Source organism: Puma concolor, chromosome C1 (assembly GCF_028749965.1).
Source record: "Puma concolor isolate L17-30 chromosome C1, mPumCon1.1.hap2, whole genome shotgun sequence".
Taxonomy (NCBI): domain Eukaryota; kingdom Metazoa; phylum Chordata; class Mammalia; order Carnivora; family Felidae; genus Puma; species Puma concolor.
Window position 1 is genome coordinate 159206949 of NC_141674.1, and position 23139 is coordinate 159230087.

At 40.6% G+C, this 23139-nt stretch overlaps 1 protein-coding gene across 2 annotated transcripts in view; it reads right to left on the bottom strand.

The window, feature by feature from the left end:
• Positions 1–23139, bottom strand: part of LRP2 (LDL receptor related protein 2) — a 198578-nt gene that overhangs the window by 29709 nt on the left and 145730 nt on the right. For both annotated transcript variants that reach the window (XM_086718833.1, XM_086718832.1), the window contains exons 48-62: positions 22186–22387; positions 18428–18723; positions 16830–17346; positions 15337–15489; positions 14649–14819; positions 12956–13179; positions 10890–11067; positions 9727–9923; positions 8560–8805; positions 7810–7932; positions 6693–6812; positions 5331–5447; positions 4511–4627; positions 3500–3637; positions 1500–1622 (exon numbers count right to left, since the gene is read on the bottom strand). In XM_086718833.1, the coding sequence (XP_086574959.1) occupies positions 1500–1622; positions 3500–3637; positions 4511–4627; positions 5331–5447; positions 6693–6812; positions 7810–7932; positions 8560–8805; positions 9727–9923; positions 10890–11067; positions 12956–13179; positions 14649–14819; positions 15337–15489; positions 16830–17346; positions 18428–18723; positions 22186–22387 (2922 nt within the window). The remainder of the gene's footprint in view (positions 1–1499; positions 1623–3499; positions 3638–4510; positions 4628–5330; positions 5448–6692; positions 6813–7809; positions 7933–8559; positions 8806–9726; positions 9924–10889; positions 11068–12955; positions 13180–14648; positions 14820–15336; positions 15490–16829; positions 17347–18427; positions 18724–22185; positions 22388–23139) is intronic.

A 23139-nucleotide genomic window follows, 5' to 3' on the forward strand; every position in this document is an offset into this window, starting at 1 on the left:
CTGACATAAGGGTAAACTGTGGTGGAAATCATTGGTATTCATTAAATATCCATGCACTTCCCTGGGTTTCCCAGTCCCCCTTGCAGTCATATTGGGGCCATGTGACCAGTTCCAACCAAACGACCGCAAGCACAAGCAAAATCTATCACTTCCAGACCCAGAAGATTAAGAACCTGTGTACCTCGTCCATTTCTCTCTTCTCCTGCCTCAGCAACCTCGAAGACTATGTGTTCCAGGTGGCATAATTACAGGACCGAGAACTGCCTGACCTTCATTGAACTTTAAATCAACCTCTCCAATCTTCAGCCATTGAAATTTGCAGTTTATCTGTTGTGATGGCAAGCCATGATTCCTTTAACTAACAATTTACTCCTTGGGAAGAGTAAGTTTACGGACCCTTTTATTCAGATTTGCCTATGTGCTATAATTGTCTTGATCCATTGAAAAAAATGGCATTAACAGTAAGGGAAATGGAAAGGGGAGGGGGGGAGGGGGAAACTTGCCCCAAAATTTTTAAATGTTTTATTTCTGGGTTTTCATCCTTTTGTTCTCTACCTCAAATAAACATAGCAACAATGTTATAACCATAGGTTCGCCTCTGCCAAAAGGCAAAAAAAAACCATAAAATGAGTACAATTGGAGCACTGCAATAGTGTCAGTGTCCTCCCCAACGTCCCCTCCAGGATGACAGCTGGCAGGGAGAATTCCAAGGCCACATCAATACAAGGGATGGAAAACAGAAAAATTAGCCATTTATGTCAATTTTCCCAAATAGTATCCTTTAAGGAAAAAATATAATTGGAGTCTGGGGAAATCATTTTCCTCGCTGACTTTTTCCTAAGTAAATTATCCAAAAAATTAATCAACTCTCCCGTCCAATGAATAGATTTTAAAACATTCTCAAAATGGGGAAGCAGAGATTTTTTTCAGTATCTAAAACATTAAATGCAGTCAGTTTGAAACTTCGATCTTAAAATAATCCCTTATTTTTCTCTTCTGAGAAATGAATTTTCATTTTAAAGATGCATGTAAGACAAGATCTGTTAACACCGGGGCTGCCTTATTTAACATGATCTTTTCAGTTGGACATTGAGAAGTTCACATGCCTAGATTAGCAAGAAGTAACTCTAGGCTAAAAAGTAGCCAAACTTCATTTCTTTAAAACAAATAAACCATTAATTTGTGAAGTGTCAACCAGCAATTAGTGTTTGTTCTCATTTTAAGAGAAAAAAAAAAGGCGGGGGGGGAAGCTTATTGAATATTTAAATGAAGACTGAATAATTAAGGGACTTGCTCAAATCAGACAGGAAAAAGCGGGCAGGGATGCATCTGAGTAACACGCAGGTTTATAGTCTGTAAACAACTGTCAACAGAGATCCACTGTCATAAGTCCAACTCAAGCCTCTACAGAATGAACTGAAATCCAAGAGGTACATTTTGCAAACTGCAGATAATTTGGGGCCCTTCATCTTTCCTTCTTCTTTTTCACTTTTGCTTACACTGCTCCTCTTTCTCATCACTCCCATCTCCACAATCATCCACATGGTTGCACAGCTCGTGCTTATAAATGCAGCGATTGTTGTCACATCGGAACCGGTATGGTGAATCACAGGAAACATCCACTGAGAAAGGAAAGATGGCAAAACAAAAGTACACGTTAAGAGTAGAATGGGTCAGTATCTAAAATGCTCCCCGGCCAGCCACAGTCTGGCTTCATTCATCCATTCATTTGTTCATCCAATTAACCAACTGACAAATACATCTTGACTATCTAATACACGCATTGTATCTAGGAACCAGATACAATGCCAAACAAGAAAGACACAGTCCTGGGGTGCCTGGGTGGCTCAGTCAGTTAAGCGTCTCTGACTCTGATTTCAGCTCAGGTCATGATCTGGTAGTTTTTGAGTTTGAGCCCCTCATCGGGCTCTGCACTGGCAGTGTGAAACCTGCTTGGCATTCTCTCTTCCTCCTCTCTCTCTGTCCCTCCCTCAGTTGCTCATTCTCTCTCTCTCTCTCAGATGAATGAATAAAAGTTTAAAAAGAACTTTTAAAGTTCTATGATAGCATCTACTGGCAAGACCTGATCCAGTTCCGGGGGAGGAGGGATAAGAAGAGGCTTCACTTGGGAAGGCTCTGAGTCGGGAAAGAGCATGGCAGGTGTTTGGGCCTGAATCAAAATCTCTGTAGCTGGAGCATGGAATGAGGGGGACAATGACAGCCATGAAGCTGGAGAGGCTGGCAGGACCCTACACAAGCTCTTACCCTAATAGCAAGGAGGCCACTGTTTGTCCCTCTGACTGCAGTTGTCATTGACTCTCTAGAGCATGAAGTTTCCCACCATGACAGACTTTCCTTCCTGAATTCCCTCACCTCTCTTACATTAAAGTTGCTATTTCACATTTGAACCCTGTCTCATTTTGTTGAATTAGACTTCTTGCTGATGCTTGTGCACCTGTGAGGAACCCAAAGATAGAACCCAGGTTCCTTACTTGTTTGGTACAGGGGCATGGTCCTCCATGCATGTACCTGGAATTGGGTAAACTCAACACACATATGTGTTCTTCTTCTACATGGAAGGCTTTGGCTGTTTTATTTTCCTTCTGCTTTTGCACCACACACAGGAGCAAAAGGAGAAACTTGTAATAAGGTTGGTTGGTGGGGGGCGGGGAGTCAGATCCAAGAGCTGATTCTTGGAAGTGTTGTTAGTATTTATTTTTTCAAGCTCATTTATTTTTGAGAAGGAGAGAGAGAGAGAGAGAGAGAGAGCAGTGCAAGCAGGGGAGGGGAAGAGAGGGAATCCCTTCTGCAATGCCAGCACAGAGCCTGATGCGGGGTGGGGGGGGGGGGTTGATCCCACAAACCATGAGATCATGATCTGAGCCAAAATCAACAGTCAGATAGTCAACTGACTGAGCCACCCAGGGGCACTGGAATTACTGTTAATAGAACTGTTGCAGAAAAACTTTGCTGTGAATGACAGGTGCAACACTATAAAACAGTGTTGGTTACTTTTTCATGTGGCTATGTCTCTGCCTCTCCAAGGTTTAATTTTACTAGCTGTGGGCACTTGATCTTACAGAGGGAGCAACTTCCTAAGGACTTCTTCGAAAGTTACACATACTTAAGATATTTTTCAAGATCCATTAAGTTAAAGCAAAACAAAACATGTACAGTTCCTAACAAGAAAAGAGGTAGCAAGAAAAATGTTGAGATGCCACTGTGAAAATATAATGCATCCTAATCAAATTTCTCTGAAGGGAAGGAAATATTTTGACATGGCATTTTTGTCAAATCCTTGGGCTAAAAATGAATAGTGATGAATGTTTCAAACACAGATTTAAGGCAAAAGACCAAGTACAATCACAGTGATGCCACTCATGCATCTAGTATTCAAAAATTGTCCAACTGCTCTCTGGTGTCACATGCTCCACATAAGAAACTCTGAGATTTTGCCAGATAACACCACTCCCATACCCGCCCTTTCTCTGCCTCTTACAGCACAGGTGAAGTTCTTCGTCAGAGCCATCGCCACAGTCATTATCACCATCACATTTCCAAGATGACCTGATACAAACATGATTTTTACATTCGAACATAGTAGCCGAGCAATATGCACCATTGGGGAAGCGAGTGGCTGTGGGTGGGGAGGAGACAAATTCAAATTATTAGAAAAAGTACTAGTTTTGAAAAGTTAGCTTCTATTTCTCCTTTAGCCCTTTCCATTATAGCCTGCTCTTCCTTATTCATCAAGATGTTCTGTTGCCTATCTGAAACCATGAGGGAATAATGAGGGAATACTTCTTAAGGACAGTTGTCCAATCCCAGTTTTCAAAGACGTGAGTCATTCTGTGGATAGCACTGGACTTCTTCTTTAGAGGCAAAGGCCACTCTTCAGCTGTGTCAGTACTGGCTTTACCCATCATCCATTTATACAGTTTCTTTGAAACCAGGTTTCAAGATGTGGCAACCACATCAATAATATCCATCACAGACAATCAACAACAATGAATATTCACTCAGTGATTCATAAAAACTAAAATGTGAAGAATCACATTGGCTTTTGTTTTAAAGAACTTTTTTATGCCATCATGCACTTTAGAAAAATGTTAGTGCTATAAATTCAGAATGTTCTACTACCCAATCCAAGTTCTTTATATCCATCTATTCAAATATTCTTGTTTACCTGTGTTTTTTTCCAATTAATGATTTGTATCATAGTTAATAATGTGTAACTATTTTTCTTAGCACAGATATTTACTATATTTTCTATTTAAAATATTGTTAATGAAATGCACTTGAATGACTATTATGAGCTACCTGGATACAGTGACTCAAATCCCAAGTGAACTTATAATTATCAATGAATGCATTGATAGATAATCAATGAATGCATAGAAAATCCCTATGGCTTTCTCATCTAAGAAGTGGTGGCTGATGGAGAGGTAGGTTCTACTAGGCCATATGTGTTCATTTCAGATAAACAGCACCACAGGTGCCTAGAACTTACGACAGGTGGCTTCATCAGAGGCATCCAGACAATCAGCGGTTCCGTCACATTTTGATTGTTCAGGCACACAGTGTCCACTCTGACACTGAAAATATCCAGGTTGGCAGGTCTTCAACTCTGAAGAGAAAAGACTGTCATTCCAGAAGGCCTTGTCATTCTCAGGTCCATGGAATATAGTAAGTACTTCATCACATTACTATCCAAACTTTGTGACCGGCTCACAGCAAATGCACAACTTGTGGTTAGCAAATGAATAAACTCTCAAAAAATACACTTTCCCCACTCAACAACCTATCTCTCCTCTATTAAATAATCTCCAGCTTTCCCTCACAAATCTGAATCCCCAGACCCAACCCTTAATGAGTAAAGAGCTATAAAAAAATCACTTGGGGTTTATGATTCCTATTCTAATCCTCTGGCCTCTATACCAGGGAACTACAGTAATATATCCTTGAAGGCCACTTTCTGGGGAGCAGTAGGAAAAAAAGAATGTATTTGCTGTTGTCATTTATAAGGACAATGCAGACTGAAGTCTGCTCCTAGGAAATGTTTAAGTTAAAATGAGATTTTTAAAAATCTCTTGCCATTTCCCCCTTGTATTAATCAAGATTGCTGTAAGTTAAGAATAAAAGCATAGAAAATACAGAACAGAAGGTACTGTGTTATGCTAAGGTTTACATATAACACATATTACAAAAAAAAAAATTGTTTTACCCTGAAAAAATATATAAAGTCACATTTGAAGTCCTTACTTCTGTCAACAATGCTGACCCTACTACCACAACCCCTGGTAAGCCTCTCAAAGCGCTCTGACAGTTACCACAGTCTCGTTCATCTGAGTTGTCTCCACAGTCGTTGGTATGGTCACAGACCCAACGAGAGGGGATGCAGCTTTGATCATCACAACGAAATTCACTTTCTGAGCACTCCCGGGGGACTGAAAAGGAAAGCCACACAGCCATCAGTGAGGACCAGGAATCACACACAGAAGACAGACTTGTGAGTTGGCCTGAATACCCTCAGTGTGCAAGGCACTCCTGTGTCCCAAGTCCTAGCAATTTGCTTGGGCTGGCTGACTGTCTGCCCTCCAAAATGAGACCTTCTAACTCAATTTTAAGAATATAAAGAATGACCTTTATTAAGAGGTTTGTCCAAATATGATTTAATCTCAAGATAATTGTTGATTTCATGATAGTCTAGATAACCTCCAATAGAATTAAATATGAACTTTCTCAAATTTAAAATTCCAGTGGATCACACTTTCATGTAAGAAGTTTTTAGCCAATTGATATTTGCAGGTGCAATCAGCATTCTGATTCTCTCAATTGCCTATGGCAAACGGTGATCACTTCTTATTTCCAAAAGGTGACCAAAGTTACAATATATTCCATATTACAATTCACCTGGCTGGCTCAGTCAGCGGAGCATATGACTCTTGATCTCAGGGTTGTGAGTTCACACCCCAAACTGAGTGTGAGGCTAACTTAAAAAAAAAGAATGCATTCCATATTAGTCGATCTGAAATTGACATGTATATCATGAATCACTAATAATACGTTCAGGGCAGGGTCTCATTAAAGTTGTTTTCAGAATACATCCAGTTATTCAAGACTATCTAGTTTGATATGATCCAGACCTTTGGATTCCTTTTCTTGACCTCCCTATCCAATTCTTTGTAGTTAGCACCTTCATTGGGAGAGAGGAACTAAAACCTGACCAGTCATTTAACCATTAGCCTTCAAGATCTCTTTCCTCTGCTATTAAGGCCATTTTGGTGCAAGTGCTTAAGAAGCAAAGTCTTTGGGTTAGCACCTTTCCTTCCTTAACTTCTCTTCGTTCTGATTTTTTTCTTTCTATTCTATTTATCTTGTTATATTTGTCCTTGATTTATTATAAGTCACCTCAAGTTCTTTGTAGAAAAAGTTAGATATAAACAAATTTAACAAGCAAAAAACATACTTGGGTAAACATCCTTCTCCTCAAAATTTCATTATAAGCATCTTAAAAGGAGATGTTTATGTCTTTATCCAAAGAAAAAGTAGAAATGTAGCAGTCAGCAGAAAGCAAGAGGTCAGGTCATTGTCATCCTACCCATCGAGGAAGAATGGCATAGACAACTGAGTTATGGACAAAAAGAACAAGCATCACAGCTCTAGTGGCACACAAAACCCTGAACACTCACCGCAGTTTTCCTCATCTGAGTTATCTCCACAGTCATTGTGCCCGTCACATTTCCAGCGAAGAGGGATGCAGTGGTGGTTATTACAGCGGAATTCTCCCAAAGGTTTGCACGTCCTCTCCTCTACAAAGCACAGTCATTGCCAAGATTTCAGAAGCCAAAGGTCAAGAAATGCCAAGGTAGTGCTGGCTTTCTTGCGAGACAATCTGAGAATTATGCTACCATAGACTCAAAGCTCCCAGAGAGGAACGCCAGCAACATGCACTATCAATATCCCTCTTTTGGCTAACCTGAACCTATCCTACTTAAACTTGAAACTGCTACAAATTAGATTCATTCTCTTTCATAGAAACTGCTCAAAAAATGAACTGGTATCTGGCTTGTAAATTTGCAACAAAGGCCTGGAAAGGAAGATTAAGTGATGCCACGAGCTAATAGAACATTTCCATCTCATTGCCTTTAGTTGATTAAATTCAGTGTTATTAAATTCGGTGTTAAAATAACCTGTTATCTTCCTTACTCTCTTCCAACTAAGCCTGGCATATACACTCACAGACATTCGGGTTTCAAGTGAAAGTATATGGCTAACCTTGACAGATTCTATTAATTCATTGGGCCTTTTGCCCCTAAGTTCTGTCAATGTTGCTGGGGTGACTTCAGCTTTCTAATAGATGGTATGGACAGAGAGACATTCAGAATATGAAAATCTTCAGACAAGAAATACTCTGATGATGAATTATTTTTTTAGAGACAGATACCACATCTTTTCTGTACCATCCTTCCATCAATTTTAATCAATCTATATAATTAGACAATTTAAACTTGTCAAGTGTGAATAAGGATGCCACATTTAGGAGAAATTATATAAGTTCCTGATATCTTAACATCTTGCCCAATTACAACATCCTTTGGGATGGGATTTCATTTAAGATGATATAAATTAAACTCCCCCCATTATCTGATAAAATGCTACAAAAATGTACCATGTTATCAGAAGGTGCTGTTCCAGAGCTAAACAGACGAACAATAATGACACGGGAAATGCACTCTCATCTCCTAGATGGCACCTAACACTTAGGTTTTCTTGCTTTCCCCCCACAACCCCTGCAGCCCCTCCTACCACAGCCTTGCTCATCACTGTTGTCCCTGCAGTCATCAAAACCATTGCACACAGCCCACTGTGGGACACAGCGGTAGTTCGTCCTACAGCTGAATTCTGTATGGTTGTCACAGCGATGGCTCACTGAAAAGAGAGGAAATAGCAAAGTCAGAACTGAAGTCTCAGTCCTGCATGAAAACAGCACCAAAAGATACCTCCCCATTGTCATATTAAGGAGTAACAATTATCATGTTACCAACTGGATTAATTCTGGCAACATGTGTCTGTTTTAGGTGTGATCTATTTACCAAGAACAGAAAGTGTCTTAAGTTTCCTCACTATCCCAGTATCACTCATTTGTGTTACAGGATAACTATGGGGGCTGGGGTGGGGGAGAACCAGGCTTGAAGCAAAAAGAAACCTGGGTGTCGAGTCTACCGCGAAATACAAATGTGATCATCCACTTAATGTGAACCTCAGTTTCCTCATCTATAAAATGGGAATTGGTAATACATTCCCTACCTCACAGGGTTGCCCTAAGGCTCAAATGAGAAAGCACTAAACATACAAAATATTCTGGGTAGTAAGATATTCGGGGTCTCGAGAGGAGGAATCAGACACTTTCAAAACTGGGTCTGGTTCCACCTGCAAGCCATACTTGGCCTTGCAGTGCCAGAGTTAGCAGGGACAGCCAACGGGAAGTGTGCCATGGGGCCAAAGCAGGGGCCCCTTGGTTTCCTGATCTGGGTCATGCATGTCCCTCCCACTTACTGCATTCTGACACCGGCTCATCCGAGTAGTCTCCACAGTCATTGTCCACATCACACTTCCAGCCTTGAGGGATGCAGTGGTTATTGGCACACTTAAAATAGCCTGGCTGGCAGATCCTGCTGGCACAGTTGTAAACATCTTCATCTGAGTTATCCCCGCAGTCGTTCTCCGAGTCACACCGCCAGGCTTCTGGGATGCAACGTTTGTTGGCACACTGCCATTCGTTGGACTCGCAGCGGTGATGCTCTGCAAGCAGGGGCATTGCGTTGCAAGGTGTTAGGAAAAGAAGCTCCTAATTTATGCTAATGGATCTTGGAGAGCCTGATCACAATTTCTTTTCAGAGGACTCATGTCCTAATGCACTTATTGTCAACCAGCACAATTACATAGTCAGTTACTCTTTTGACTATGACCGTCTCCCAAATTCATAAATATCTTTCTCTTGCATGCAGAATTAGGGGTTCAAGACTACTCTCTGATGGCATACTAAATTCACCCTCTCCTCTCCCTGTTCTCCTAATGGACAACGTGTTTCAAACTTCACGTTTGTTGTTATTAATGTGTTGTTTTTCGTTTGGAGGGTTTCCTTCTTGGCTTTTAAAAATGAAAACACAAATAAATATTACACACGAGAGTCCTTGTTTAAAATGAGAGTGGGAAACCCTCATTTCGCCCTCAATGTTAGCGCCCCAGGAGGATTCTATGCAGAGCACATGGTAAAGAATCACGGAATGCAGATGACATACGACCTACCTCAACTGTTTGCCCTATAAAGACCTTACTTTATAAAAATATAGTATGGACGCGACATTTCTTCTAGGACTGTGGACTAGTTTTTGGGTTACGGCATGCAGAAAATCCCCACAGAATCGCAATCGCACACAATCTGCTATAGAAATGGGCAAAGAGGGGCGCCTGGGTGGCTTGGTCGGTTAAGCGTCTGACTTCAGCTCAGGTCATGATCTCACGGTCTGTGAGTTCGAGCCCCGCATCGGGCACTGTGCTGACAGCTCAGAGCCTAGAGCCTCTTTCAGATTCTGTGTCTCCCTCTCTCTCTCTGCCCCTCCCCTGTTCATGCTCTGTCTCTCCGTCTCAAAAACAAATAAACGTTAAAAAAATTAAAAAAAAAAGAAATGGGCAAAGAAGGCATAAAGCAATTCAACACACCACAAAGAATCTGGTCTTCATCAGAGCCATCAGGGCAATCTTGGTGAGCGTTGCACAGGAAGTGCGAGCTGGTACAGTTGCCATCCTTGCACTGGAACTGGCCTAATGGGCAATAGCGCTGTGGGCAAAGGACTGGTTCATCAGAGCCATCCGAGCAGTCTCTCTGTCCATCACATTTCCACCAGATAGGAATACACCTGACAGACAAAACGCAGCACTTCTCTTAGCAAAACACTTGGTAGGAGAGGCTATCCAGAGAGAAGATGTCAAACCTGAATCCCAGGTGATAATACGCAGGAGTATTTACTGTGGTGTATTTTCAGAGAAAATATAACTAACTAGATAAGATGGAACAGGTTGGTTAAGACTCAAATGCATGCTGGAAAAAATGCTTTGACCTAACGATTAAATTCCTGCCACAGAAGACAGTGGAGTGTGTGTTTGGGGTTGTGATTCTGGTAGCAGGAATTGGTTGGCAATATCTGCTGGGGTGACATAAAAGGCATACAGGTATTGGTTGGAAAGGTAGAGGGCACTTACATTTATTGACAGCCTAGGTCAAGATAGGCATATGCTAGATCCTTAATCTAAGATATTTTACTTAAGCAGACTAATCTGCCATTGAATCTTACATGCCATGATCTGAATTAACACCTCCCCCTGACTCAGTCATCAGTGGCCTACAGCCATTGTTAGGGAAATAACCTGTGGGCATGTTTTGTAACAGACACAAATGATCAAAAATGGATTTGAATGTATAATCCTGGATCCTCTGGCATAGTTAACTAAGAAGCTAGGCCAGTATATGAGTGGGAAAGAAAGAAATTCTACAACTCTTGAGGACTATTTTTCAGTGTGCACATATACAGTCTTGGGCCTGATACCCAGAACAATTTATTAAAAATAAAAAACACAGCTTGCTTTCTCTCTAAAATATAAATACTTGCATATGTAGGTATGACCTTTTGGTTAATAAATAGCTTCTATTCATGGGAGATATTATCTGAACTTGGAGACAGAGAGTCTTGGTGCATTCCGAACGAACCACATTAATTACCCAAAATCTGAGTTTATTAGGAAATTCCCATCCTTTGGACCCTCGAAGTTCAATGGGTGTCCACAGGGATGGAGAGGCAGTGGGGTGAGGGAAGAGAGAGCCTTACTTTTCATTGTTAGCACACAGGAATTGGGTGCTAGAGCACTTGGGCAGGCAGAAGTTGAGGTCACCCATATGGATGGTTCGGAAGTCATCTGGACACTCACAGGTGAATCCATTTCCTCCTGCTGTGATGAGGCAGAGATGAGAACAGCCACCATTGTTGGCCCCACAGGGATTGTTCACTAGTGAAAGAAGGAAAATATATGTTCATTCATTTAAAATATCAAGCACAGGTGAGCTGACTGCTCACCTAATCAAACTAGTCACCTCTCATACGAAAAATCATTATCCCAGTTAAATGCTTTTTCCAAAAATTCATAAATAAGACAGATGGTAGAACTGTGTAAGCAATGCTATGCTTTGAGAAAACTGATCTATGTGCTACCAGAAGTAAGGCATACCCACTGGTGTTTAGGACTAGAAAATATGTGTTTCTCAAAGTCTTTGGAGATCAGGTGGGGAACTTAGCTTAAGTTCATGTGCCCAGAACCTAACAGTTTTAATTTCTAGCAGATGCTAGAAATTTTTCTTTCATTCTGAGAATATGGGCAATAGAAGTATGGCCAAGAATGAAGCGAACAGGTAAACTGTGCAGTAACACCTTTACTAATATTCTGGGTCATCACTTGGAGGTAAAGATTAATTTGAACTTATATTTTATTATTAAGTAAATTCTATCCCCAACATGGGGCTCATACACAAGACTCCAAGAGCAAGAGTCTGTGCCCTACCAACTAAGCCAGCCAGGCGCCCCTAATTTGAACTTCTGTTTAAATAATATCAAAAGTATTCACTTCCGGCAGGTGGGAGGACCTGAATATCCTTATTTTGCCAATTCTCATTTTTCCTTACTTATAAGTTTATCATGTTTTAACAAAACACCACAACAAAGCAGGCCCACAAAATCCACTCTATCCCCAAGGCATATTCCAGACCTTTGCTAGATTATCTTTAAATTATACAATGGTTTTAACTACATGATGAGGAATATTAGTTCAAAAGAAAAAATTTTCCCTAACTTATGAGACACTGTGTTGCTCTTAACATTATTACCTTCCAGATGACAAGCATAACATATGTTTAACACATAAAATGTCATACACAAATAGACACTTAATAAATGATGTTTTATAATTATTGTAATTTTCTTTTAAACATTTCCTTTAAATCAATCATTTAATAGATTGGTGTTATGGAATGACTATTTATTGTGGTTACATAGGAAATGCCCTTATTTTTCAAAGGTGCTTTCTTAAGTATTTAGGGGTGAAATGTCATGATATTTTTAACCCACTTTAAAATACTTCAGTCCTCTCACCAAATACTTCAGCTCAGTAACTACAGCAACATAACAATTGTTAATACTTATTAAAAACAAAAGCCCAGAATAAACCAGATGTTAAGGAAAAAAAAGTTATATACCACTATCAACAATAGCCAAACTATGGAAAGAGACCAAATGTCCATCAACTGATAAGTGGATAAAGAAGAAGCGGTATGTTAATACAATGGAATATTACTTGGCAATGAAAAGAATGAAATCTTGCCATTTGCAACAAGGTGGATGGAACTGGAGAGTATTATGCTAAGCAAAATAAGTCAGAGAAACACAGACATCATATGATTTCACTCATGTGCAGAATTTGAGAAACACAACAAATGAACATAGGGAAAGGAAAAGAAAAATAAGATGAAAACAGAGAGGGAAACAAACCATAAGAGACTCTTAAAGACAGAGAAGAAACTGAGGGTTGGAGGGGAGGTGGGTGGGAGAATGGGCTAAATGGGTGATTGGCTTCAAGGAGGACACCCGTTGGGATGAGCACTGGGTGTTATATGTAAGTGATGAAACACTAGGTTCTACTTCTGAAGCCAAGACTATACTGTATGTTAACTAACTTGAATTTAAATTTAAAAAAAAAGTTATAAGCAGCCTTTCCCATATGCTTTGCAGGAAACACTAACAAGTGATGTCATTCTCTTTATAAATTATGTTTATGCTTAAAGAAATAAGAATGGCATGCATAGAAACTAAAGCAACTAGGCCAGGCTTCTCAGTCACGTACTCACCAACTGGCTGCCTGTATGGATGATACACGTGGATGTCAAACGGTTTATGTGTTGTGTTCACCAGGACAGTCCTATCTGATCCGTCATATTTGTTTCCCTTTTCAACTGTCCTTGTATTCCAATCTGTCCAATAAATAATGTCTTCAAAAATGGTAATAGCAAAGGGGTGAGAGAGTGTCCCATCATACACGGTATGTCGATGGCGGCCCTCCAAATCAGAATACCTAGGGTGGGAGGAAGAGTCACTTAATGAAGCTAACTCCTTTCTTCTAATAGCTTTAGGGATAGATGAACTGAAAAATCAATTAATAAAATTCCACCTTCTAGTGGTAACTGATGCCCACTCAGATCCTCCCCGAAACTCTTAGACTCTAATTAAACAAAAACCAAACTTAAAACATATTTTAGCTGAACACAAGAGCCATGCTTAAAAAATAGGAATAGCCACAGGAGTTCAACAATCCCTAAATCCTAACCATGGTTGCTTTGCTACAGATGCAGCTGGCTCAGCTCTTATAGGCTTATAACCTCTTACATTAATGTTCTCCATTCAACATCCTTTTGATATCCTGGGATGGACATAATTTTTGTTTCCTAAGTCACTGGAAGAAATCAGAGGATAGCAATATAAAGCTGGGATTTTGCCTTTTCACGAACATTTCTGAGGAGAAGCTGTTCTTAAGAGACAGCGAGGTTCTCAGTGTCACCTGCAAGGAATATACTAACTGAGTGAAAGTATAGGCCTGAAGGCTTCACTTTGCATACCCTGGCAGCACATTTATTATGAATCATTCCTTGGGCACTATTGATGAGTACTTTTCCAGACAAATAAAATTCCAGGAGGTTTTCTGATTTCAAGATATCACAGAGCATCTGTGGCCAGATTTCCAGGTCCTTCCAGTTCTATTGCCTTGCTCATTGCTATGAGTCTATGTCAAAATACTGATATCAATTTTAGAGTAGACCCTAAAACTCAAATGGGAAGTGGAACGAGCTAGCAGCTAAGAAATTTGATGTTAGACATACAATATTAAAAATATCTCCAAAACATGATAACTTATGGTAACTTACAGGAAAACTTCAAGACCTTCTTGACCAATGTTATATGTCTCAATTTTAAAAACAAAAAGGTTAGGGGTGCCTGGGTGGCTCAGTCGGTTAAGCGTCTTATTTCAACTCAGGTCATGATCTCACGGTTCGTGAATTTGAGCCCCACATCAGGTTCTGCACTGACAGCTCAGAGCCTGGAGCCTGCTTCAGATTCTGTGTCTCCCTCTCTCTCTGCCCCTCCCCAACTCATGCGCGCACACGTGCACTCTCTCTCTCTCAAAAATAAACATTAAATTAAAAAAAAATAGGTTAAAAAAGGGATAAGAAAATTAAGACGAGTTGAGCACCAAGCTGTCTATAATAAGGGAGAGTTTACTACCTCCATTTCCTAGATGAAAAAGCAATAAGAAATGAAAGCACCAGGACAAAAACCTAATCTATCTGGCTTCAATCTTCACATTCTTTCTACTATACCATAACCACAGAGCTCAGTGAATTGCCCATAGGCAGTTTTGTTTAGAAATGACTTCCAAGTGACTTCTAACACACAGGCAGTTAGAAGCTGCCTGGGAATAACACACTGGCAACAGAAGCCCTGTAATAAACAGTTGCCCAGTTTACTTTATCCTTTTTCTGTACGTACTCAATGTAACCCAGGTGGGCATCTGCCCAATAGAGTAGATCGTTGGTGTAGTCAATGGTGATGCCATTGGGCCACTCTATCTTGGTAGAAATAATCACAGACTTATTCACTCCATCCATGCCTACTCTCCCAATGTATGCTCGGTGAGCCCAGTCTGCCCAGTAGACATGCCTGTTGGAGAAAACACAAAGGGTCAGTCCTTGAAGCCGAAAGAAGTCAGTAGCCAAAAGACATAGCTTTTCTCCAAATAGAGACATAGAACTGACATGCTACAGAGTCTCTCAGAAAGGAAAGAGAACTAACAGAAAACAATCTTTAAAAAGGATGATGTATAGGAAATGCTCAAGAATGAACATGATTAACTGGGGATTTCAGTGGGTTTCACGTGGAGAGTTCAGTAGAGGTGGTGTTTTGGTTTTTTTTTTAACCTCAATTTTCTCTGCATGCAGCCAAAACAGGTGACTTGAAAAGTGAAATGGTATGTCATAGCAAACAGAACAATTGATGAATATCATTTGAGTATGCCATGCTTCTACCCATTATAACTAAACCATTTACCAGTTAAGAAAAGCAGAAGACAAATCCCAGCAAGATATTGGCCTTGAGATAAGTATGTGAACAGCCTTTTTGGTTACAGAGGCAGAATAAGGGCATGAGAGAAGAGCCCAAGATGACAGGGAGACAATACCCATATTGAGGGTGGAGGGCAATTCCTCTGGGATTTTCAAAGCAGAAGGTATTGTTGACATCCACACAGTGCTCGGCCAACTTGCGGCGGTATCGACCATCAAGGTCAGAGACAGAGAGGCAATTCAGGTAGGCATCCACCCAGTAGAGTTTTCTGAAATGAAAGGCCAGGAGTTACCGATAAAGCCATTTTGCTTGTTAAACGGTTTAGCTACCAAGTTTCCTATCCGTACTATGGTGGAATCACAAAGACCGCTGCTAGAAGGCACTTTCCCCCAAGAAAACAGGGGCAAGGGGAAACAGGAAACTAACCTTCCTGCAATGAGGCAACAGAAGATTCAAGATTCCCACCTTAAAGAGATTGTCACATAGGGAATTCTGGGGCCACACCTCGAATAAGGATTTTGGCTTTACTTTCTTAATGCAGCATAGGGCATCCTTCTCAGGCAATGTAAAGGCTTAGAGGAGCAGGGTCACAGAAGGGAAAGCAATTAGTGTCATATGAGAGAGCCGAGGAAGCAGACTTGTCTAAGTGAATTATTGAGACCGCGCGAAGGAACTCTGAATTATGACAACCTTAAGATACAGAGAAACCTTACCCCTCCCTGGCCCTGTCAGACTGGGCTGACAAAATGAGTTACTTATTCTGGGCAATCTTACTTAATCAAACTTAAGAACCTTCAGACACTTATTAGAATCTTTTAGAAACTTCTACCTCAAGGATATTTCAGTTCTAAATATATTGCTATTCAGTAAAATCCATTTATTTTCTATTCTTAATCTGTGGTCCTTAATCTACCATCAGCGTAGGTGAGGCTTTGAGGGATCTATGAACCTTCTAAAACCAATGCAAAGTTGTGCGAGTGTAAATGTTCTAAGTGCTTTTATCCAGCAAGAGGTTCACGACTTTCACCAGAGTCTTAAAGCAAAGGATTCAATTCCCCCTAGAATTTGAGGGTCATTTAAGATCTGATGGTCAGTTCCAACTGGAAGGAGAATGAGTGTCTCCTTGCAAGAGGGGACCCCTGTTCCAACCAACCTGGATGTTCAGACTCTTTAACTATTAGCATGGCAGCATCCTTTTAAGGATGAGAATGAGGAAATGAGTATGCAGAAATCTACAAGCATTGCCAGTTAATTCAGTTGGGTAAATCCTGATGAATGAGGTGTCCACAAGCTTGGATTCAATTCTCTACTAAGATAAAAACAGGGGCACCTGGGTGCCTTAGTCAGTTAAGCGTCCGACTCTTGGTTTCAGCTCAAGTTATGATCTCACGACTCCTGAGTTCAAGCCCCACATTGGGCTCGGAGCTGACAGTGCAGAACCTGCTTGGGAATCTGTCTCCCTCTCTCCCTCTGCCCCTCCCCTGCTCACTCTGTTTTTCTGTCTCAAATAAATAGACAAACAAATATTTTTACAAAGCTGAAAACATTGCCTATAATATTTCTTAAAAGCCCTTTGAACTTTTAAAAAGCTCCTCCATGTTTTCTTACCTGGTAACCCAGTCTACGGCCAGACTTTCTGCAGCTGGTAGTTTGTGGTTTATGACTATCTCCCTGTTTGTCTTATTCAGAAACATTCTCTCAATGACTTTATTCTCTGCATCAATCCAATACAGTCTCTTTTCTACTCGGTCAAAATCCAATGCCACAGCATTGCCCAGTCCTTGCAAAATGAGGGAGTAAAAATGGCCATCTAGAGTTAGATTTCTCAAATAGTAACGGTTGCTAAAAATGAGATAGGGCTCGATGTTACTGTTCTGCCGACAGCTTTTTCCATCTGGTTCTCGGAGGTAGCCTGGGGCACACTTACAGATGTAAGAACCCATTACATTCTCACACTTCTGGCTACAGACAAAGGGCGTCTCCTTGCATTCATCAATATCATCACAACTCCGATTGTCAAACATAAGCTTGTAACCAGGACGGCAAGAACAATAGAAACTGGTGAGGGTGTCTGTGCAGTTTTGGTCACAGCCACTTAGTAAAGGGTCATTGCATTCGTTAACACCTGTAAGTAAAAGACAGGTATTAGAGAAGCTAAAATGTCCACCAAGGACCCACCATAATGGGTCAAGCTTCCCACTCGACGGCCCAATTCTTAATGAAACATGCTAAAGGAAGACAGACAATAAGGGCTTTCTAAAGGCCATAGATTATTCAAAAGTCACCATTTTTCAACTTCCTCCCCTACTTAATGCTTCACTGGTGGTTTGAACAACTAATATAACTAGTAAGATTAAGTTTGACTTCTAATCCTATACCTGCTACTCTCCTTGTAACTAATAATTTAAAAAGTAAAATGGCGGGAGAGAGGAGAAAGAAGAGCAAAAGGAAAGAGCCTGGCAGGTGTTATGCTGGTAAAACAGCATCTCGGTGGGGGGGGGGGGCGGGTAGGTAGAGGAATGCTATGATTTGTAGCATCTCCCATTTCCATGGTATGACTCTCTCACATGACCAATTCCAGGTTACCAGGGCGACATCACTGAACAGGGAGCTGGGAAGAGATGTAGACATTTGGCTCTCATAAGATAGGATGAGCCGGCCAGCAGCCTCCTAAGTGTACTTGTAGCTGGTCCTGTGACACATAGCCAAGCTCACCCAGAAACTATGCAGGGAAGATAACATGTTCCCATTAATTCTATGTTTTATAAATGCTCAACTGGTTTACCTGGGGAGGTCAGAGTGAGAGGGGGTTTAAAACTCTCCCCCCTTCGGTCACCTGAGGATGAAAATGAATAGACAAAGGAATCCTAGCAGAGGGACAGCTCAGGCAACAAGTCATTTCAAGGGTTCAAAGAGAATCAACACTGTTTGCCCTATTTAACAATGCTGTTTAACTACCAATGGTATGAATTTGTTCATCTTCCATTCTCTATAATAACTGCCCAACTGATGAATTAGCTGAACAATGTTTGTGTACTGACCTTATATACCAAGAAATCCTTGCGTTCTGATAGACAAGCAATAGTAATTTCCCAGTGATATACTATTTAGAGGACAGACTGGGAAGTCCCTGTGAGTCATAAAGGGTTGAGAATCCACATTCAGTCTCCCTGTTTTCCTTTTCCCAAAGCTTCTGCTATACTCACCACATCCTTTCTCATCACTGTTGTCTGAGCAGTCATCTAGGTGGTTGCAGACTTTTACCATATCGATGCAGTTCCCGTTGTTACACTTGAACTGATGAGGGGGGCACGTAGTCTCTGGAGTGTGGCACAAGTGCTCCTCCTCATCAGATCCATCTCTACAGTCATTTTCCCCATCACAGACTTCCTGCTTATAAATGCACAGCCCGTTCTGACAGGTAAATTCGCTCTCACTGCAAGTGGGGTACAAGCAGTCCCTCTCGTCACTGTAGTCACCACAGTCATCGCGCCGGTCACACCTGTGTAATGAGACCCAGTAACACACTTGGAAAGGTTGACAAGTCTCAACTATCACCTACTTGGGACTTTGCTTTCTTCTTCTACCTGAACATCAGGTGAACCATTTCAGTAACAAGACCACCCATGTCCTTAGTTCCCTCTCCCCCAGAGAGGGAACCCCACCAATCTCCAGCTCAAGAAGAATCTAATATTTAGCATTCCATATAATTTCCCCAGGTGCTGGTTGCTACCATTAGACATGTGGATCTAGAGATATTAAAAATAATCATATTCATTTTTAAGCAGTTGACAAATTAAACACAACTTTTATAGTTTTGGTGTTCATAATATCTATTCATCAGATAATGATGACAACTTATGGGCACGGGAAATATCCTGCATAGCCATGTGATAGAAGCGGCCATACCCAAGTGAAAATATATTATAAATGATGAGATTATTATGTGTCCCCTAACATATCTTCCAATTGCAGTAATGTTTTCATTGTCCTGTTCCTTCCATCTTTATTTATGATACCCTGCCACTTGTCATGAGATGTGAGTGGTCATGGTGACGGGAAGGAGGAAAAACTAAAAGTTAAGTATGGGCTGAGGGCAAAGGAACAAGGCATTTCCTATTATTGTCCGTGGACCTAGCATTCCCAGGCATCACGAGGACAACATAGTTCCCTGAAATTCTGTGAGCCAGACTGGTCTCTCCTCTCTATATTACTTCAAACTCCCATGAAAGTTATGATTACTGATGAGGGTCTCGTTGACAGTAACAAAACATAAGTATAAAGGAATCATGAAATTCATAATAAAGGAATTCATAAGTATAAAGGAATCTTGAACAAGGATTGGTAAAGCTAATGTTTGATAGTTCATAAAAGGATTTACCATGGAGGGCATAGGAGCTAGAGGCACAGTATTAAAAGATGTTAAGGTACCAAAGCTGAATGTGGTCAATTTTACAACTGATCTATGGTCAGGTCGCTAATCAGCAATGCCACCCACAAACCTAGGGCACTGGCAAAGTGATTCATAACAAAATGAGTGCATGTAACAGTAAAAAAAAAAAAAAGCTGTGATCAGAGGAAGCTGGTTTAACCCCATTTGGTGTCCTGGGACCTATTTAACTCATTTCCAAATGATCTGAAACACCGATGCTGTCTATCCTATAGTTTAGATCCAACTCCGAACTTAGAAAAGCAAATCACCAGGTTTTTGGACATCACAGCACATCAATATTCCAGAAAGCTGCTCACAACTCAGCCTCATCCAGGTTCTTCAGCAACATCATAATGAGCCAAGAAAAAAAAAAAAATCAATAGGAAAACTGATCTCCTATATCACCATACAAAATGGGGGAACACACACTCTGCCAAGCAAGCAAAAGGATGCACATTAAGAGGGCTCTTAAGTAGCAACTACTGGCAAAAAGAAGAGAACCCAGGGTTGTGTTAGACTCTATCGCTCATGTGTCCAGATAAGAAGTATTTGTCGTTGTTTGTTGTTGTTGCTCTGCCATAGCTCTTGGCTAAGCAATTCAGAAAGCTGAGGCAAAAACAAAAACAAAAACAAAAAACAACCACTTGGGAGGGAGAGAGGGAGAGAGAGGGAGGAAGAATGGGAGGAAGTAAGGAACAAAGAAAGGAAAAGATGCAATCAATAAAAGTTTGTTAGGACAGGGGAAGTCAGCTGAAAGATCACAGTAGTAATGTAATGAGACAGAACTCAGAAAGTTCAGAAAGGAAGTAGAGAAATCTAGAATCTGACATAAAAAATTAAGATCTGATACAATTCTCTTCTGTAGCTCCTAAGGCTAGGTTTTCAGAATATATCTCAGACTGATGATACTAAATATTTACTGAATTCAGAAGAACAAATAGCAGAAGAGCATAAAAGAACTCTTGAGCAAATAAGGAGAAAATATATTATTCACTTTCATTTACAAAAATTTAAAATCTACAGAACACATCCATATCCATTAAATATAGACAAAGCATATTGAAATGCAATCTCACTACTAAAAGAGACAGCTCTGTCTCCTGAATGTCTTCAGGGTATCAATACGACCAACTCTCAGCTGTGTCTACTTGGGCTTCGTCACTACCATTTTTTTGTCATCATGCCAAGTCCCTGCTCCTTTTGCAGCATTCACAGAACGCAACTTGACCTTCTCTGGCTTCCTCAGGACTACCATCATGAACACACAGTTCTGTACCACACTGGATTCCAGAAGTACTTCCGGGTACTGTTGAGGGCCTGCTTGCCCCAAAGCACATGGTTCCAGAAGCTCGGCTGCTCTCATCTTGCACCAGCATTGTGTATCTTTTCCATCTCCTTCCTTAGCAAACTGTAAGCTGACAGTTCCTGTTGCTATCAGTATGCATGTATGTCTTTTAACAGACCTTGGCACATGCAACATCTTTTCTTAGCTCCAGTTCTATGTGTCCAAATGCCTGATACACATTTTCACCTCAGGAAGTCCCACGACATCAGACTTGCTGTCTACATAGAGCCAACTCCCTCCTGGACCCCCTCCTTTTGTTAATGTTCTTACTATTCCCCTAGTTCATCAGGATTGAAATCTACACATCATTTTTCTGCTCTACTTCCCTGTATATCCAAAAATTGGCCATGTGGGGATAGTGAGAAGGCAGGGCACCAAAAAAGTATAAACCTTTGGAAAGGCCCATTTGGAGAGAGTGACAAGAAATCAAGCAACAGAATATTACAGGAGAGGTTTCCGATGCTGGCAGGCTGGGCACTGAATCTATTTGACCTGTAGTGCTCTTAGGATTTTAAATTTTGTTTCCAGCACTTAAAATCAGACTATTCCATATGAAAATCGATATTTCCAATTTCTCTAAAAACAGATCAGCACTCCCACACAATGTTGAACAGCATTTGTATCTCTTAGCTAGAAGGTGTGTTCTCAGTTTACCTCACCTTCCTCTCCCCGCTGTTTCATTGGCTGTAAGTGCCAAGCTCCATTTATGATCATGTTTGTTTTGTTATTTTTCTTATAGCAGAGAGAAGAAAATGAGGAATTTCTTGTACCCATTCCTCTATTCCAAGTGGGAAACCAAGAGAGTCACCTACTTCTGGAAAGAATTTTCTTAATCAAGCCCACTTCATTAATCTCCCTGGCCCTCTATGCAAGGTCCACATTGTAACTTTCATGAGCCATAAACCCTTTTACCATCATGGGCCCCTTTCTCCATGAAAATATTAAAAATTGTACCTAATGATCACATTGGCACAAAGGCAAATATATTAATATTATATGTTAAAATACTTTATTTGATCTAAACTCTCATTTTTTTCCTTTGATTTTGAAAGAAATCCAAAAATTTTTATAGGCCACTAAAATTTCTATGGACCCTAGGCATTGTGGTCACTATGCCTAATGGATAAGCTACCCCTGCCCCTTTGGACATATGAGGTTACTGAGAAATTTGTTAATCCCCAATTCACCTGTATGAGTGTGGGACACACCGTCCATTACTACAGGTGAAATCATTTCCAGAGCAAGATCTCCTTGTGCAATTTTGATGCTCATCAGAGCCATCAGTACAATCCGCATCACCATCACAGACCCAGGATTGGGGAATGCACTTCCTGGATGGAGGCACGTTATTTGCACAGAGAAACTCAGAACTTGAGCAGCTGTGACTGTCTGAAACCAAAGCACACAAGAATCAGAAACCACATGACAACTCATTCTAGCAGTTGAATTCATTCTGAGCCATTATTTCTCTTGCTTTAATAGCCTGAGGGATGAAAGCAAATGAGGGTAAAAACACATTGACAAATAGACAAATCACTATCATAATAAAAGATTATAATAAAAAATACCTTCTAAATTCCATTTTAATTGCTCTGGACCTTGGATTTTTTTTTTCAGAAGTAGGAAATAAATACCTCGCTTAGTTTTCCATATAATTGATCTAAAATCATGTATTTCCCTTGGAGCTTCAGAAAACTACTCCCATTTTGTTATCTTTACACCAAAAATGCCCTATACTTGATAACAATTTTTGGCTAACAAACTGTAATTACAAAAACACAACATGAGGGGCGCCTGGGTGATTCAGTTGAGCACTGAGCTCTTGAATTCATAGTTCATGAAATCGAGCCCCGCTTCGGGCTCAGCACTGACAGTGCAGAACCTGCTTGGTATTTGCTCTCTCTCTATCTCCCTCTCTCTGCCCCTCCCCCACACTCTGTCTCTCAAAATAAATACTTTAAAAAAACACACACACAATGTGGGATAGGTATTTTTATGCCAATTCTTCAGATAAAAATTAAAGTTCAAAGTGGTTAACCAGATGGGTCCAAGTCACAGACCTTTCTAAAGACCTAGGGATTCAAATCTAGGTCTTTTTTTTTTTTCTCAAAATTTAGGGCTTTTTCAACTACATTACAGCT